Source organism: Dacryopinax primogenitus (assembly GCF_000292625.1).
Source record: "Dacryopinax primogenitus strain DJM-731 SS1 chromosome Unknown DACRYscaffold_19, whole genome shotgun sequence".
NCBI lineage: Eukaryota > Fungi > Basidiomycota > Dacrymycetes > Dacrymycetales > Dacrymycetaceae > Dacryopinax > Dacryopinax primogenitus.
Window position 1 is genome coordinate 643,051 of NW_024467216.1, and position 14,938 is coordinate 657,988.

At 52.1% G+C, this 14,938-nt stretch overlaps 4 protein-coding genes across 4 annotated transcripts; 2 read left to right on the plus strand and 2 right to left on the minus strand.

The window, feature by feature from the left end:
* Positions 1-1,876: 1,876 nt before the first annotated feature.
* On the minus strand, positions 1,877-4,119 carry DACRYDRAFT_110944 (uncharacterized protein; the record flags this gene model as incomplete). The annotated part of the gene is made up of 4 exons (XM_040769149.1): positions 1,877-3,180; positions 3,226-3,313; positions 3,365-3,663; positions 3,714-4,119. 4 exons carry the CDS (start codon positions 4,117-4,119, stop codon positions 1,877-1,879), a joined length of 2,097 nt encoding a protein of 698 aa, XP_040625398.1.
* Positions 4,120-4,369: 250 nt separating this feature from the next.
* DACRYDRAFT_110945 (TauD-domain-containing protein) lies at positions 4,370-5,717 on the minus strand (the record flags this gene model as incomplete). The annotated part of the gene is made up of 5 exons (XM_040769150.1): positions 4,370-4,919; positions 4,973-5,132; positions 5,187-5,350; positions 5,401-5,591; positions 5,646-5,717. The coding sequence occupies 5 exons, from the start codon at positions 5,715-5,717 to the stop codon at positions 4,370-4,372; spliced, it is 1,137 nt and encodes a 378-aa protein (XP_040625399.1).
* Positions 5,718-6,933: 1,216 nt separating this feature from the next.
* Positions 6,934-8,946, plus strand: DACRYDRAFT_24531 (MFS transporter). The gene is made up of 4 exons (XM_040773716.1): positions 6,934-7,240; positions 7,287-7,448; positions 7,501-8,106; positions 8,166-8,946. The coding sequence occupies exons 1-4, from the start codon at positions 6,971-6,973 to the stop codon at positions 8,742-8,744; spliced, it is 1,617 nt and encodes a 538-aa protein (XP_040625400.1). The 5' UTR covers positions 6,934-6,970; the 3' UTR covers positions 8,745-8,946.
* Positions 8,947-9,385: 439 nt separating this feature from the next.
* On the plus strand, positions 9,386-11,779 carry DACRYDRAFT_24532 (SPT16-domain-containing protein). The gene is made up of 9 exons (XM_040773717.1): positions 9,386-9,800; positions 9,851-10,021; positions 10,077-10,254; positions 10,304-10,429; positions 10,480-10,595; positions 10,644-10,817; positions 10,867-11,156; positions 11,206-11,335; positions 11,382-11,779. The coding sequence occupies exons 1-9, from the start codon at positions 9,453-9,455 to the stop codon at positions 11,670-11,672; spliced, it is 1,824 nt and encodes a 607-aa protein (XP_040625401.1). The 5' UTR covers positions 9,386-9,452; the 3' UTR covers positions 11,673-11,779.
* Positions 11,780-14,938: the final 3,159 nt, after the last annotated feature.

The window sequence follows — 14,938 nt, forward strand, 5'->3', positions numbered from 1 at the left end:
ACAGGCTTTATCCCCGAACATGTAACAGCTCGGAGCCGACCTTCTTCCGCGGCGATAAGCTGTGCCGAGCCCCGCAGGGGAAAACTTGGAGTCTCCGGCAAACCTTAATCGACAATTTTACCGGAGTGTGTTTACTCCGTTAGGCGTTCGGCTCCGGGGCCACCCGAGACAGAAATTATTCCGAGCTGTTTGTCCTGGTTAATCCGCTGTCCCCGCATGAGTCGGTAATACTGGGGTGGTTCTTGACGATGGAATAACATTGGACCCCTGAAGTTTACAGCTAAAGGTTATTTCTCTCAGTGGTCTGGCCCTAGGGCTAGGCCGGGCTTATAATAGGCGTTCGAGCGAGCATGTGTGTGACCGCTTCGGGAAGTTGTGGGTGATGTCAGTACTTCGTAGACGACAGATGCACCACTTTTCAGACCGCGGGTAAGGAAGTCCGAGTTTGAGTAGAGTGTAAGGTACTGAGGAGTAGGCTTGTCGGCCGATAGTCTTCCAACGCACGGATCCCAGTGTAGTCGTTCGGGACCCCCATGCCAATCTTATTCATACTGCAGCACGAGCGCCTAAAAACCATCCAGAGCTCGCTCAGACATCACCCCGCAGTCTCACTCTCCGTGAGAGAACGAGAGGATAATAAAATGAGAAAATGAGGGAGTAAAGTTGAATTAGCCAGACATCATGAACACACCTCTGCCCTACATAGTTAAGATCCCGCAAGGACAGACGTTTCAGTGCGTTTAGATTATCCAAGTCGGTTAGGGTCGACACGTTGGATATATCCAACTCCGCTTGGACATGAGGCACAGCCAGTGTAGGGGAGCATGAGTTCGGACGGTCCGAGGGTGAGAAATTTTCGGGTTCTTGTTCCCCGGAGTTGGGGTGTGATCCTGACCCCGGCGTGGTAAGCATTGGCGGGTTGGTGGGTTGGCGCCTTGAGGGGCTCAGCGACGATTCCGTTTTTGGTGCCCGGGGTTCGGGTGTCATCCTGACGCCGGGGTCGCAGAAACGTGTCTTGTTGATTCACGTTTGCCCGTACAACGGGCGATCAGCATCCGAGCCTCACCCCAGAGGCGCGCGGAAGAGTGGGTGTGTCAGAATTCCCACCTCGTTCCAGCCGGCTTGGATATATCCAAAGCACGGTCTTCAGGGACTTCAGATAATCTAAACACACTGAGACCCCTGGCAGGGATGGCAGTATCATCCAGGGAGCGAGGCGGCCGATGGGCGAAGCCCATTTTACAGCCTCCTAGAGCTTCGCAGGTTGGACTGGATCTGCCTGTCGAGCTTGATCGCGCAGAACCTTTCAGATCCTTGAGCTCACCAAAAACATACTTTTTCGGAATCGCATCGCCCGTATTGTGCGGGGTCGTCGAAGGGGATTAAGAGAAAAAAGAATCGATCGCCGTTGTAACCACTTCTTTGGAGCAGACAAGTATTCGAGAGATACTCACCGTGTTTGAATGGTCCGCTGGCCCCTTCCTCGCAGTTTGAATCGAAGAGTCGAGATTGAAATAAGATTGGGACAGTCACGCACATCGGTCAGGGCCGCAGACTAAATGCCAAAGGTTTTCACAGGCCGATAAGTTGTGATCAAGACACAGTCACACTTATATTGAGGTAATAGAACACAACCAACGTTATACTGACAAGGAGTGTGGGCAACACTTCACAGTTGCGGAGATAAAACGTTGAATGCTCACAGCGAAACCTTTAATCATGGCCTATGGTACGAGGTCACGTAGCCCCTAGTGCAAACAATGGTGTAGAGAATAAATGCGCCGGGACCGAGTGAGAGAGAATTCAGGTACCGCCAGAGCAAAAAGGGAAAAAAAAAAGAAAAGAATCCAAACACGTCCTGCGTTATGACGTCGAGTTACACACGGTATCTCGGCCACAACGGCCTGTCAGCATTCCAGTCCATGTCCATCTTTGCAGGCATCGGGCCAGTCTCTAGTAGTGTGCGGCCGACGGTGAAGTCATCCAGGATGTCACTGCTATATTCTTCTGTGTCGCTATCGGTTTCATACGAGCTGTGGTATCCAGAGCTCAAGCCAGTATTTTGGGGATAGCAGTGGTCGTCGTATAAACTCCAGTGCTCCCCAGAGACAGCGCCAGAAACGAATTCGCTGGATTCCGGATAACTATCCCTGGTCGCCAGTAAAGCAGGGTTATATGGATCGTCGATTGAGGGCATAAGTTCCTCGGGCTGATTAGAGGTATACCCGTGACTAGGCAAGCTGATATGGGGCTGGAGATGGTCATGTTGTAGCTCTGGTTGATAGCACTGCTCTGCGCAAGTATCGTACAAGAGACACAACCCGACTTCTGAGGCATGACCAGACTCTTGATCCAAGAAATCCAGTGGATCGACGGTACAATCTTCAGACGACAGAGGCATGGGATTGTCAAAGACTTCACCATCATCAAGGGGAGAGTAATCTGACAGCGCGTTTGTTACGTGGAGATCGCAATCCGACGGTTCAGAGATGAGCACGGCATCAGACGTGGAATGATGCAGAAATCGGTTGGTATTTTGACCGAGAAGATCGGGAGCGATTGTACCAAACATTGTATCAGGAGCAGGTGGTGCCAAATGGGTGATGGGAAGAACAGGGTCCGCACAAGCAGCGATCAGCATGTCAAGAGTCTCGCAAGAGGTCGAGGATGGGGCAAAAGGTACAGCAGGCTGGTCATTTGACGAGAACAAGATGGGAAGTTGCGCGTCGCTAGTCAGACGTGCGTTTTCCATGCTGGGGTTAGACGCCGGATCCGAGATCGCCAGCTGTGATTCCTGGGCGGGAGGAGGCGTTGTAGACGGTGGGCCACTGTCGGAATTCCTTGCTGCTTCGATAAGGTTGGATGACCGCGTCTCAGGGAGAGGAATCGTCAGTCTGGGCGAAGTAGAAAGCTCACACTGCGCGTTGCTACGGATGTTATTGATATATGCTGTTCGTTTGCCAAGCGAGGAGCGGGACCAGGCCGAGACGATGGAAGACGAGGAACGTTCTGAAACTGCAGGACGTGGCGGAGCTTGAGTTTCTTTTCCAGGGAAGGCGAAGTAGTTCGAGACTTGTTTCATAGGGTGCCGGGGGGCTTCAGATGAGCTGCTGGAGAAGGCAGGGGAGAGATGTCTTTTACCCAGAAACTTTGTCTCTGAGAAAACAATACTGCGGCCACCTATTCGCGAGTTAACAGAGAATCACATTCAGGCGAAGTTCATACGCGTCTTCTTGCCCGTCTTTTCCTTCACCATCACTTTTGCGGAGGCTTTCCCTTTGTTGAACACGCCAAGTGTGGAAGGTGGTTGAAGCTGAATCCCGGTTAGCCGTAATGCAATATTGCGAAGCGAAGGAATACACACAGTTATTCTATCTCTCCGAATGTTCGAAGGTGCCAAGCTGTTGAGCAATCCAATGGCAACGGGGCCGACTTTCTGCTTCTTTTTCCTGCATTTCTGTCTCACGTTCATTTGGCCGACCTCATCAGTTGATGAAATATCTTCTTTTTCCTCAAAAGACAATGGTTCTGTCTCTTTCTTTCGCTTTCGAGTCACTTCGGATTTCTTGATCGTCTCGTTCGGTACTCGTGGGCTTATTCCTGTGAACTTATTCTGCCTGATAGCTGCCTTTGCACGGCGACGCTCGCGACGTTCGGTGAGGCCTAAACCCAACGTCAGTAGTGACCTTAATCATAATGATCATACTACTCACGACGATCATGCTCCTCATCCGGGGTGTAGTGACGGCGTAACCTCTGACACTTGTGCTTCGCAGGGGGAGTCGAAGGATACCGTGAGTCGGCCCGGGCCGCGCTAGGCTGGATGTCGGGGATAGATGTCACAGGTCGTTCGCCATCGTCTTTCGGTACCGGTGCTTCATGCGATTGACGATCAATTCGGGCGGCCAGTAGGGGGCTTCTGGGAGTGATAGAAGGAACCGATGACGGCACTTGTTCAGGGTTTGACCACTTGGCGTACTCCTCGAGACCCTCTGCTGCATATATTTGCGCGAACTGCTTTTGCGTTTTGATATAGTGCTGGATCGTGGGTATGCGTCCCCGCCCTTCTGCTTCGTGTTTTAGTAGAACGTCCAGAGTTAAGTCTATCTGCGCCGACATCTTTCCATTGGTGGTTGGCAGGTGCCAAGTTGTGAACAGTAGACAGGACGCGCCGAGCTAGTGATCGTGATGACAACATCACGTGAATCCCCCGAGGCGCCAGCGGCTTTTTGTTGCCCTTCGCGTTGCCCTTATTTTCGGTATATTCTCAAAGGAACTAAGGAACACATGTGATTCGTACAGACGGGCTACGGCATGATGGTACCAAACTCAGTGCGGAGAAGAGAAGAGATATTACCACATACAACCATTACAGCGGTTCGGGATCCTTATAGGTGGCAAGGAATGCCTGAGGATTCTCACCCAGCTTCTTCAAGCGCTCTTCGTCCCAAGAAGTGGGTTCCTTGCCGTACTGCTTGATATACTGCTTCACGCTCATGGGGCGTTCACCGACCGGTGTCGCCCGAAGAGCATGGCGCTTGTATGGGTATATGTCGTAAGTGGCCGTGTGCCAGAGAACACGGTTGTCCCAAACGACAATACTGTCCTTCTCCCACTTGACGCGAACTTTGAACTCCTCACAGAGCGAGATCTGTCCGTAGATGAAGTTCAAGATCATATCGGACTCGGCCTTAGGCACGCCGACGATGCGACGAGTGTAGGAGGGGTTGACGAACAGCGCCTTCATACCGGTGACGGGGTGAACACGAACAACGGGATGGATGCAGTCGGTTTGCGGACGCCGGATGTAAATGCCTTGGTCCAGAGCTCCCTTCTTCTGACGGTCACTGCTGTGAAGCGCGCTGAGCTTGGAGAGGTACTCTTGTAATTCAGGGGAGAAGGAAGACAAAAGCGCCGCTCTGTAGTCACCGCGGTCAGATGACACTGTAAAAAGAACGGCATTGTGACTAACGAGTTACTCCAAATGGTGTCGCCCCCCTCAGGGGGGTTGGTGATCACCTTAAGAGAGGTCAGGCCGGGGGTGTTGATCTCGAAGCTCTGGTCAGAGTGCCAAGCCAAACGCCTGTCATGGTTAATGCGGTCGACATCCTTGGTTCCGTCGTTCCACACGACTATTGAGTGAGAGTCAGATAGACTGATCAACGCCTGGCGAATATTACACTTACGAACTACGGCGTCCAGGGCAAAATCGCTTGGGCCTTTGGCGGGATGACCGGTCGTCGAATGCACGTGCAATGGACCCCAGTACCTGGCGAGATCGAGCATACCCTCGATTGAAATCTCCTGCTTGCGGAAGACGAGGACACCACGTTTGGCAGCGAACAAAGCCCTGGTGACACAACGATCAAAGGAAGCCGATATGATAGAAAATCAACCTACATCTCGTCTTTCTGCTTATCGGACAGCTGGCGAAGGTCGATACCCTCGAACTCAGTGCCGATGCAAGCGGTCAGATTGGTGACCTTGGTCGCAGCGCCGAGGAACGCCTTCATCTCGGGATCGGCATTGAAACCGCGATCGGCCATCTTGAGCTCAACATGAGGCTCGAGATCACGAACAGGATAGTTGGGCTAACATCAAAGAGGGGTTAGAATATGGAGCTTGTGCACGTTCAATCGACTCACCAAATAGTGCTTATACTCGTACGTCTCGGCCTCGAAGGTCGGCGCATGTGGCATTTTCACAAAGGCCGACATTTTGACTAGGATGAAGGGCGATACGAGCAAGTACTACAAGGTTATCAAGCCGCAAGGGATGCTTGTCGGCGTGACATGCTCGATATATGTATTCTGAGCCCATCGGAGCGAACGTCCGAGATTTCCACATATCGAAGACGATCCACCTGATGAAACTTCCCGAGTCTTCGTCAGATCCCCGCGGCGCCGTGCCGTGTTCTGGACTTGATGACCAGAAATTTGGTTGGAGCAGGCGGAGGTCGGCAATGCTAAGCAGGGAAATCGGCGAACAGGCGCTCACACGGGCCGCCAAATACCGGAGGGCGGGGTCCCGACGCGCCCAAAGATAGAACGACAGGGGCGGGCCACCCCTCCACAACGGATCACGTTGGTTGCCGTTTCCATGAAAGGGCTTGCCTCCGTTTTGCTTCCCTATGAGGGATTTTCGCCCCTGAGGCCTCCATATAAGCTTATTGCGTAAATCCGGCATGGAGTACAGGTCATGAGAACACGGCGGTGTGGAGGGGAGGCGGGTTCACGTGTTCCGGTTTAGCCGTAGTATTACTCAGGCGGCCATTAGGGTTTGGACTAAGTTGAGTGTGGTTACCGGGAAAACTCGAACTCGGCATCGATGATCGGGTGCCTTGTCCTGAAACTTTGGAAGAAACACGGCGTGCTTGCCTGTCATACGTCCCATGTTACCAATGATCACGCGGGGCCCCGCGTGTCCCTGCGGGGCCTAAACCTCACCCCGGAGAAAATACCAGACAGAAAAACAAGAATGGTGTTTGTGTCTTACGCCGGAATTGTCGGAGCCACCACCGACTCAGCTTTGGGCGGAAGATGTTGAGGAGCCTTGCGGCTGAGAGTGGTGTGATAGCCAACGAGAAGGCCGGATTTGGTCTTGGAAGCCTGAGAGAACTTCGTGTGCGATAACATAGACGGGGCTGGGGTAAATATGGGGTATCTCAATTTAGTCGGGGACAAGGTCGCAGTCGAGAAGGGGCGGGTGATAATTACCCCTCCACTCAACCCCAAATTTGGCGGGATGCCAAGTGATTGACAATCGGTGCGGGGAAGCCGGTGCCGTGAACCCCTGATAAACTTCCGCCTCCGCGTGAGGCTTCTTTCCTTCGAGCGACTCTAAACCACGTTGAGAGAAGCACAGAGTACAAGAAATGCCCAAATAAGCGACTAGTCGTCGCCTCTGCGCATCCTTGCAGTTGCCACCCCCCTCATCTCAAGAAGTTGCACAGCTGAATCAACCCCCAAGGATGAGTTCCACCCCATCTGAGAAGGACATCCCTGTCCACACGGAGAATGTCACCCGTAACAGGGTGCATACGGAAGACGCACTCCACTACGAAGTCATCCAAGAAGATGTCCAGGTCGAGCAGCTAGTCAGTGAAGTGCAAGCTGTCGATGAGGCGAAGGCCCGTGAGCTCCAAGCCGAACTCGCAGCCAGCAGCCAGCAGGGCTACCATCCTATCACTCCTGAGGAAAGGAAGGCACACAATAGCCTCAACCTGAAGTTTGATCTTCTCGTGAGCCTGATACAGCCGAAATGAAAACTTGTCTGACCTTATGAAGGTCGTTCCATTCTGCGCGCTGATATACCTGTTCAATGGTCTCGATCGCAGCAACGTCGGTAATGCGGTGACAAACGGTTTCATCACGGATCTTAATCTCCCAGCAAACTCGGTCAACACGGCGACAACTCTCTTCTTCGCGACCTACGTCCCTTTCATGCCTGTACGTTATTGTTATTTACAACCACGACAAACGGTTGACGCCGTTTTCCTAGATATCCGCGTCCATTGGCAAGCGGGTCGGCCAATCTTACTGGCTCGGCGTGATGGGTGTGTGCTGGGGTATCCTCACTTTGGGACACACGTTTGTGAAGACTCAGGGACAACTGATTGCCATTCGTCTCCTCATTGGGGTCGCAGAATCTGGTTTCTTCGCGACAGCCACGTCATACATCGCGCTCTTCTATCCGCGTCACAATCTCGCGCTCCGTATCGCATTCTTCTACTTCGCGTTCGCCATTGCCGGGGGATTCGGTGGTCTTATCGCATACGGATGTTTCAGTATCAACGGCAAGCTGTGGGGATGGCAGTATCTGTTCATTATCGAGGGTGTCCTTTCCATCCTCATCGCGATTGTCACTCCCTTCTGGCTCCCTGTCAGTCCTGGCCGTGCATGGTTCTTGACGAAGGAGGAGCGTCACTACGCCGATAAGCGCATGGTCATTGACGCTGCAGCCAACACCGATTCTACATTCCGTCTTTCGCGGCGTGATGTTGTCGAGGCATTCAAAGATTGGAAGATGTGGATCATGCTCCCAAGCAACATCTTCGCCACCCTGGGCCCTGCTGGCTTCTCCATTTTCTTCCCTGTTGTCGTCAAGGTGCGATCATCAAATAAGGTTCCCAAAATCATTGTCACTGGGACTGACTAAATGTGCAGGGCCTTGGGTACTCCGGAGCTCTCGCGAACCTCATGACCGTCCCACCTTATGTTATCGGTGCAATCACCGTGCTGTGTATGGCTTACTCCTCCGACCGCTTTAAGGAGCGCACTTACCACACTCTTGCCGGTGTCACCGTCGTCATCATTGGGCTGGCCTTGGCCATTGGTATCCCCCTGGAGAATACAAAGGGACGCTACGGCGGCCTCATTATCCTGCTCATGGGAACTTTCGTTTCCACGCCAATCACCACAGCCTGGATCGCTGGTAACACGCCCGAACCTGGCAAGCGTACAGTTGTTCTTGCCATCAACGGGTGGGGCAACATCGGCGGTATCATCGGCTCTGAGATCTACATTCCCCAGTACGGACCCGATTACCGTTATCCTCTCACGATCTCCCTCGTCCTTCTCTGCTGCTGCTGGGTCGGTTACGTCGTGGTGAATTTGTACCTGCGCTATGTCAACCATACCCGTGCGAAGATCGTTGCCAATATGACGCCCGAGGAGCTCGAGCGCGAGAACAAGGATGCCACGCGCTATGCCGATAAGAAGTTGACCTTTGTTTACGGCCTGTGAGCGCGGAAATGCCCTCCTGAAGTAATCAAAACTGCTGGACAAATGGTGCATTTGTGGTATGATACAACGTCGTGGATTTCCACCTTCCCTTTTTTGCTCTAACAATAGGTTAAGAACGCACGCGATGTTTTTTGGTTTGTGTATTCACCATGATCTGGATGTATCGTCACTTCTCATTTTGAACGATCTTGTATGTACGTTACGCGACCAAAAATAAATCACGTTCACTGCATTTTGGAACTGACTGATGATGTAATATGGCGTATCAGAACCTTGTCTTCGGGTACATCACTGCAAGAACTGAAGGTATTGGGGGACAGCTTGCGAACACAATGAAGCTCCTTTGCACAGTTCAAAACTTTGTTTGCTTACAATCTGAGGCGCTTGTAGTGTCATCAATGTTGCTCATATTCGGCCTTGAAAAGTATTGGAGGGGGGAAGGGGGGGACCAGAATACAACAGCATTTTGATGTGCCAGTATGTAGGATGCATTGTCTTACACCAGTGAATATGGCAAAGTACGTTTGTGGATTCGCTTCAAACTACAAGTGTACAGAGACATGTCACGTGATATCTATTAGATTCCGGAGCTCCAACTCTGAAGGCCGTCCAAGACGCGGGGCGCGTTCGTGGCTGCTCTAGCCATTACCACCTCTTAGTGCCAACGGGACCCATTCGCCTGCACCATACTCTCAGGCCTTATACGCAATGAACTCCGAAGACGCGGATGTCAAGCCTACCAAGAAGCAGCTTTCAAGCGCTTCTAATGGGAAGGGCCAATCTAAAGGTAAGGGAGCATCACCTGTGAAAGGTGCAACCTCAGGTAAGAAGGCATTTCGTGGCAAGACGCGCGGCGAAGGCCGCGATGTGGACGAAAGCGTCGCCAAGAAAATCGAGGTGCACCAACGTGAACTCTTTCAGCAACTTCACGAGCGTGGTTTGGAGAAGTTTCAAGCTGTTGGCGACAAAGATGGAAAAGATGGAAAGCAATCATTCAAACGATACGCGAGTTACAAGGGAGAGCTTGCGCTGCCCAAAGAAGTGGAAGATCTCAGAGTAATCATGGTTTCTGGCTATTCTCTCGACATATGACTCATCGTCTGCAGATACATGTAGACCGCCGTAGCCGCACCGTACTTTTACCGGTGTACGGATATGCGGTTCCCTTTCACATCAATGCCATCAAGAACGCCAACAAGTCTAACGAGGGCGACTTTACATACCTCCGTATCAATTTCCAGACACCGGGTCAAATTGCTGGCAAGAAAGAGGATACGGTGCGCACATCCCAATATTGCTGGTTGAGTTCTTCACTGACTTTCGCCTTGATAGCCATTCGAGGATCCGGATAAGACCTTTATCCGCTCTGTGACGTACCGAAGTGCAGATGCCGCCCGTTTTGACAACTTATGCCGTCAAATCACGGATTTGAAGAAGGAGGTTGCGAAGCTCGAAGCGGAAAAGCGGGACAAAATGGACGTCGTCGATCAGGAGTTAATTGAAGTGAAAAGTACGCCGATGAAGTTGTTCTGCCTTTTTCACTATTGACGCGTCAATAGGCAAACGTGCACCGAAACTGCTAGAGGTATTTGCTCGCCCCCAGGCGGAAGGAAAGCGGATGCCAGGCGAGCTCGAGATACATCAGAATGGACTGCGGTTCCACACGCCGATCGGCCAGAAGATCCGTGAGCTGGTTTATTGAGAATCATTGCCCCTATTAATTGCCATTATGTAGAGATCCTGTTCAACAACATCAAGCACCTTTTCTTTCAGCCTTGTGATCACGAGCTTATTGTTCTCATCCACATCCACCTTAAGAGTCCTATCATGATTGGAAAGAAAAAGACGAAGGTAAGATTTTCCTCGTTAATCACCCAACTCGCTGCTGAGCACTCATAGGATGTTCAATTTTACCGTGAAGCCTCGGATGTCCAGTTCGACGAAACAGGAAATCGCAAGCGCAAGTATCGTTACGGGGACGAGGATGAGATTGAATTAGAACAAGAGGAGCGAAAGAGACGGCAGCAACTCAATAGAGAATTTCACCAATTTGCTGACAGGATTGCAGAAGCCGTGGGTTTCCTTCACCATATGGATTCTACAGGCGCCTGACAAAGCACAGAGCGACGAACCACTGGAGGTTGACATCCCATTCCGGGAGCTCAGCTTTGAAGGAGTGCCGGCCCGAACCAACGTTCGGCTGCAGCCAACTATGACCTGCCTGGTTCATTTATCCGATACGCCCTTCGTTGTTGTCACCTTGGACGAAGTCGAGTTGTGTCATCTTGAGCGTGTACAATTTGGTCTCAAGCATTTCGACATGGTCATTGTATTCCAAGATTTCACCAAGCCACCTTTGCACATCAATTCAATTCCTATGTCGGAGCTGGATCCGGTAAAGGAATGGCTAAAGTGCGCCCTGTCTTATTACTATGCTTGCCCTTGTTTACTGTCATAAAAGCTCTATGGATATTCCTATTTCGGAAGGCCCTGTAAACCTGCAGTGGGGTCCCATCATGAAGCACATCAACGAAGATCCATACGAATTTTTCAATGAAGGTGGATGGGCCTTCCTGCGGGGCGATGAGGAGGTAGGCAGACCGTTGTGAGCATAGGTTTTCTGCTGACGATGTACAGGATGAGGACTCTGAAGAGCCAGACTCTGCATCAGAGTTCCAGATGTCATCCGACGCGTACCACGAAAGCCCATCAAGCGACGACGACGAGAGTGAGTACGATGAAAATGCAAGTGCTGACGAGGGCAGTGAAGTTTCCGACGCAAGCACGGGCGATGACTGGGATGAAATGGAGAAGAAGGCGGAGAAATCAGACCGAAAGAAGTTTGGCAATGGGCGGGCGGAGTCTGATAATGATGATGATAGGAAAAAGAAGTCAAGTACGAAAGCACCCGTCAAGAGCCGTCGGTAGGTTCGACTGCTATATCAGGCTTCTCTCTGTTATGCGCACTCTTGCTGTTTCTGTGTAAGTCTTCCGTACTGTGAACCATGCAGCTTGTTTATCAAAGGATATTCGCCGTGCACAAGACCACCAGTATTATTCAACTGCTACTCCCTGGGGCAACCCGAGTATCACTCGATAAGGGGTCTCAAATGGACCTAGATTTGTAAACCTAAACAAGCACCTGCTGAGTTGCAGGAGGAGTCGGCGGAGGTATTTTTGACAAAGGATGATTTGCTTCCACACTTATTGCACTGGCGGCATCAACTTTTCAACTCGTGTCGTGGTCCCCACACACCCACTCGCGACGGGGACCAACATAGACTCAGTCTGCTCTGATTTTTCTCTTTTCTTTGACATTTGTCGAGGCTCGCCCTCTGTATCAATACTATCATGCCCAAAGAGCGCGCACCGCACGCGTCTCTGCGTGATCGAAAGCCGTACGACCGCCCAGTAGCCAAAATACCCCCAACCCAATTGTCGAAACGCCCCTACGCGCCTTCTCCAGTGCAACAAGGAGGGCTTACCCGCAGCACCAGCCTTCTTGGTAACATTGCGAGGCTTGTCAGTAATCCTTTGGGATGGTTAAGAGGCACGGATTCCGAAGCGAGAGTTGAGGCGCCTGGAGGAGATATGGAGCTAGAGGCTGAGGAGGGCGGCATGGTTCAGGAAACATCACCCCTTGCCATTCGACGTGAACCACAATCGAAGGCGCAGACAAAACGTCGTCCAAACGATGATATTGCTCTACCCGATGAATACCGCCGAAAGAGACTCCGCATGCATAGTCCTCCTCGAGCTGGCCCTTCCGTAAGGGGTTACGGGGATGTTCCTGACTTGGCTGCCTCACTGGCCAAGAAGAGACACCCTTCGGTGACATCTGCCAGCAGTCGGGATCTCATGCCTCCGCCGCTTCTACGCACCGTAGAGGAGCGCTATGATCCTCGCTACCAACGCAGTGTTTCCGGAACCGATCTCGTGGATATGGACAGAAGAGAGACGGAGGACAAGAGTCGACTACCTCGCTCCTCTTCGTACACCTCGCGGATGGATACGGCAAGGTCCTATATGCTATCCACCGATTCGGTAAGTGTCAAACGTGTGTGTATGCCCCGTCTGACAAGCGCGCAGCCTCAGAGATTTGGACTCACTCCTCGCAGTCCGTTCGCACGTGGAGGATCTCACCAACTTTTGGGAGCAAGCTCGCTTCGTAACGTGGTGAACAGTTGTGCACCGCTGAGCAGAGAGAGCAGCGTGATGAGCGACAGGATGAGCGTTGATACGAGTCGTCCCATCCGGAAGGGTGAAACACGTTCACGTATTCAAACATCGCGGGGTGTGTATCCAACGTCATTATACCCATGGCTCTCGTGCTCATCTTATTATAACAGCTGCAGCTGCCGCAAGCTCTGACGTTCCTCTCCATAGCGCCGAAGAGATTTTGCGTGCCCTGGAATCTTTCCGCACACCATTGTCTAATAACCGGGCTCCTGTCCTTCCTGCTTCTCGCATTCGCGTTCCAATCCCCGACACGCACAGACCGAGTGGTGCGAACCCATATGCTCGGCCTGCCAACCGAAAGGGCCCCGCCTCAAAAACCACCCCTATTGCGCCTGCAGAGGGCCCTGCACCAAAAGTTGCGAAAGGCAAAGAAAAAGCTAGTCCGGTCGAGGAAGTTGGGAATGACATTGCTATGGTCACTGACGAAGAGCCACCTAATCAAGGTATGGTTGCTTCAACATTCTAGGGTCAACACTGATGTCTGTTAGCCCCGAAACTTGCGCCCCGAGAACCATCATCAAGACCCGCGGTCCCCCCGAAAGTCGCAACTGCTCCCAATGCATCAGAACAACCTCCGGCGGTTGAGGAGCCGGCTTCCGTCCCAACAATCTTACCTATACCCTCCAAACCCATGATACCCATTCCGAAAGTCGACTTGTCGGCCGTATCTCCCCCTCCCTCCCTTCCTGCTGTTCCTATTGACGACTCTGGATTCAAAGTTGTTGATTCTTACGATACCAAGGGCAAATCGAGTCTTCGCGCGGCAAGGCAAAATTTTAATCGGCATCATGAGGCTGCGGCCAGAAGCGAGCGCAAGAAAGTTGAGCAACAATCTCAAGTGGCGTCTCAGCCAGTAAAGCGAGGCACCAACGTCTTCAGGATGCCCGAAGACGATGAAGACGATGATATGGCCGAGAACCCTGAAAAGCCAGAGTCCATCATACCTAAATCCTTTGACGCAAAAGAAGTCGCCGAATGGTTCAAGCCACCCACCCTGGCTGCAGACAGTGTAGACGTGTCGTTCAAGCCTGCAGAAACAAAGGACTTCTTCAAGGACGCACTTGCGCGTCTGGAAAACAAAGTACGCCTGTGAACTATTTCTCGTGACACACGCTTGATATTGACCGCCTCATAGGCCGCACATGTTCAACCTCTTCCCAGTCCGTTTGGCGCCGCAATCACTGCCGCACCGTCCTCAAGCCTTGCTCCAACCTCCCTCGTTTTCAGTGCTAATATCTCCGGGGCACGACCCAGCATACAGTTTGGCATGCCGAAACCGACTGAGATGCAGCCTTCTACCTCTGTTGGGGCTGGGCGTTCCCCTTTCAATGCCATCCTTAAAACAGGATCTGCGCCTCCTACGCCGCCTGCTGAGAACCCTAAGCCAATAGAGCCTGCTTTCAAACCAGCTGAGATCCCCAAGGTGATGGAGCCCCCCATGTTCTCCTTCACCACCGCGAAACCTGTGGGGTCTACACCCTTTAACCCTGCTGCTGCTTCATCGAATTCAAGCCTTGGTAATGGTCCCTCTCCTTTTAGACCATTTATTACCCCAAAGTCAGATGAAGCAATGCCTGTCACTTTAGTAGCCAGTACATCTTCTCCCGACAAACCAGTTGTGTCGTCTACCAGTAACTCGACCGCATTTCCTTCGGGCCAGCTGCTGAAGGGTGTCGAGCAAACACCGACCCCTACAGGGGCACCGGTGCCCAAACCTGCTTTCTCGGGATTCGGGACCTCCACACCTTCCTCCAGTCCATTTGGAAGCTCACCTTCTGGAACCAACCCTTTTGGAAGCGCGCCATCGGGAACCCTCTTTGGCACAAACCAGCCCCTTCTGGGTGCGGATACCAGCGCTTTCAAGATGTTCTCAAAACCGGTCGCAACCACGCCCGGGGGTGAAGCTGGACAAAACGAAAAACAAACGGCGCAGTCGACACCTGACTCTTCCGTAT

Excerpts from the sequence above, each read along its gene's own strand:
- DACRYDRAFT_24531 (XM_040773716.1), top strand. The coding sequence starts at position 6,971 with ATGAGTTCCACCCCATCTGAGAAGGACATCCCTGTCCACACGGAGAAT. Across the intron at positions 7,449-7,500 it reads CCTACGTCCCTTTCATGCCT|ATATCCGCGTCCATTGGCAA; the intron begins GTACGTTATTGT and ends CCGTTTTCCTAG. Across the intron at positions 8,107-8,165 it reads TCTTCCCTGTTGTCGTCAAG|GGCCTTGGGTACTCCGGAGC; the intron begins GTGCGATCATCA and ends CTAAATGTGCAG.
- DACRYDRAFT_24532 (XM_040773717.1), top strand. The coding sequence starts at position 9,453 with ATGAACTCCGAAGACGCGGATGTCAAGCCTACCAAGAAGCAGCTTTCA. Across the intron at positions 10,022-10,076 it reads CTGGCAAGAAAGAGGATACG|CCATTCGAGGATCCGGATAA; the intron begins GTGCGCACATCC and ends TCGCCTTGATAG. Across the intron at positions 10,430-10,479 it reads GCCGATCGGCCAGAAGATCC|AGATCCTGTTCAACAACATC; the intron begins GTGAGCTGGTTT and ends GCCATTATGTAG.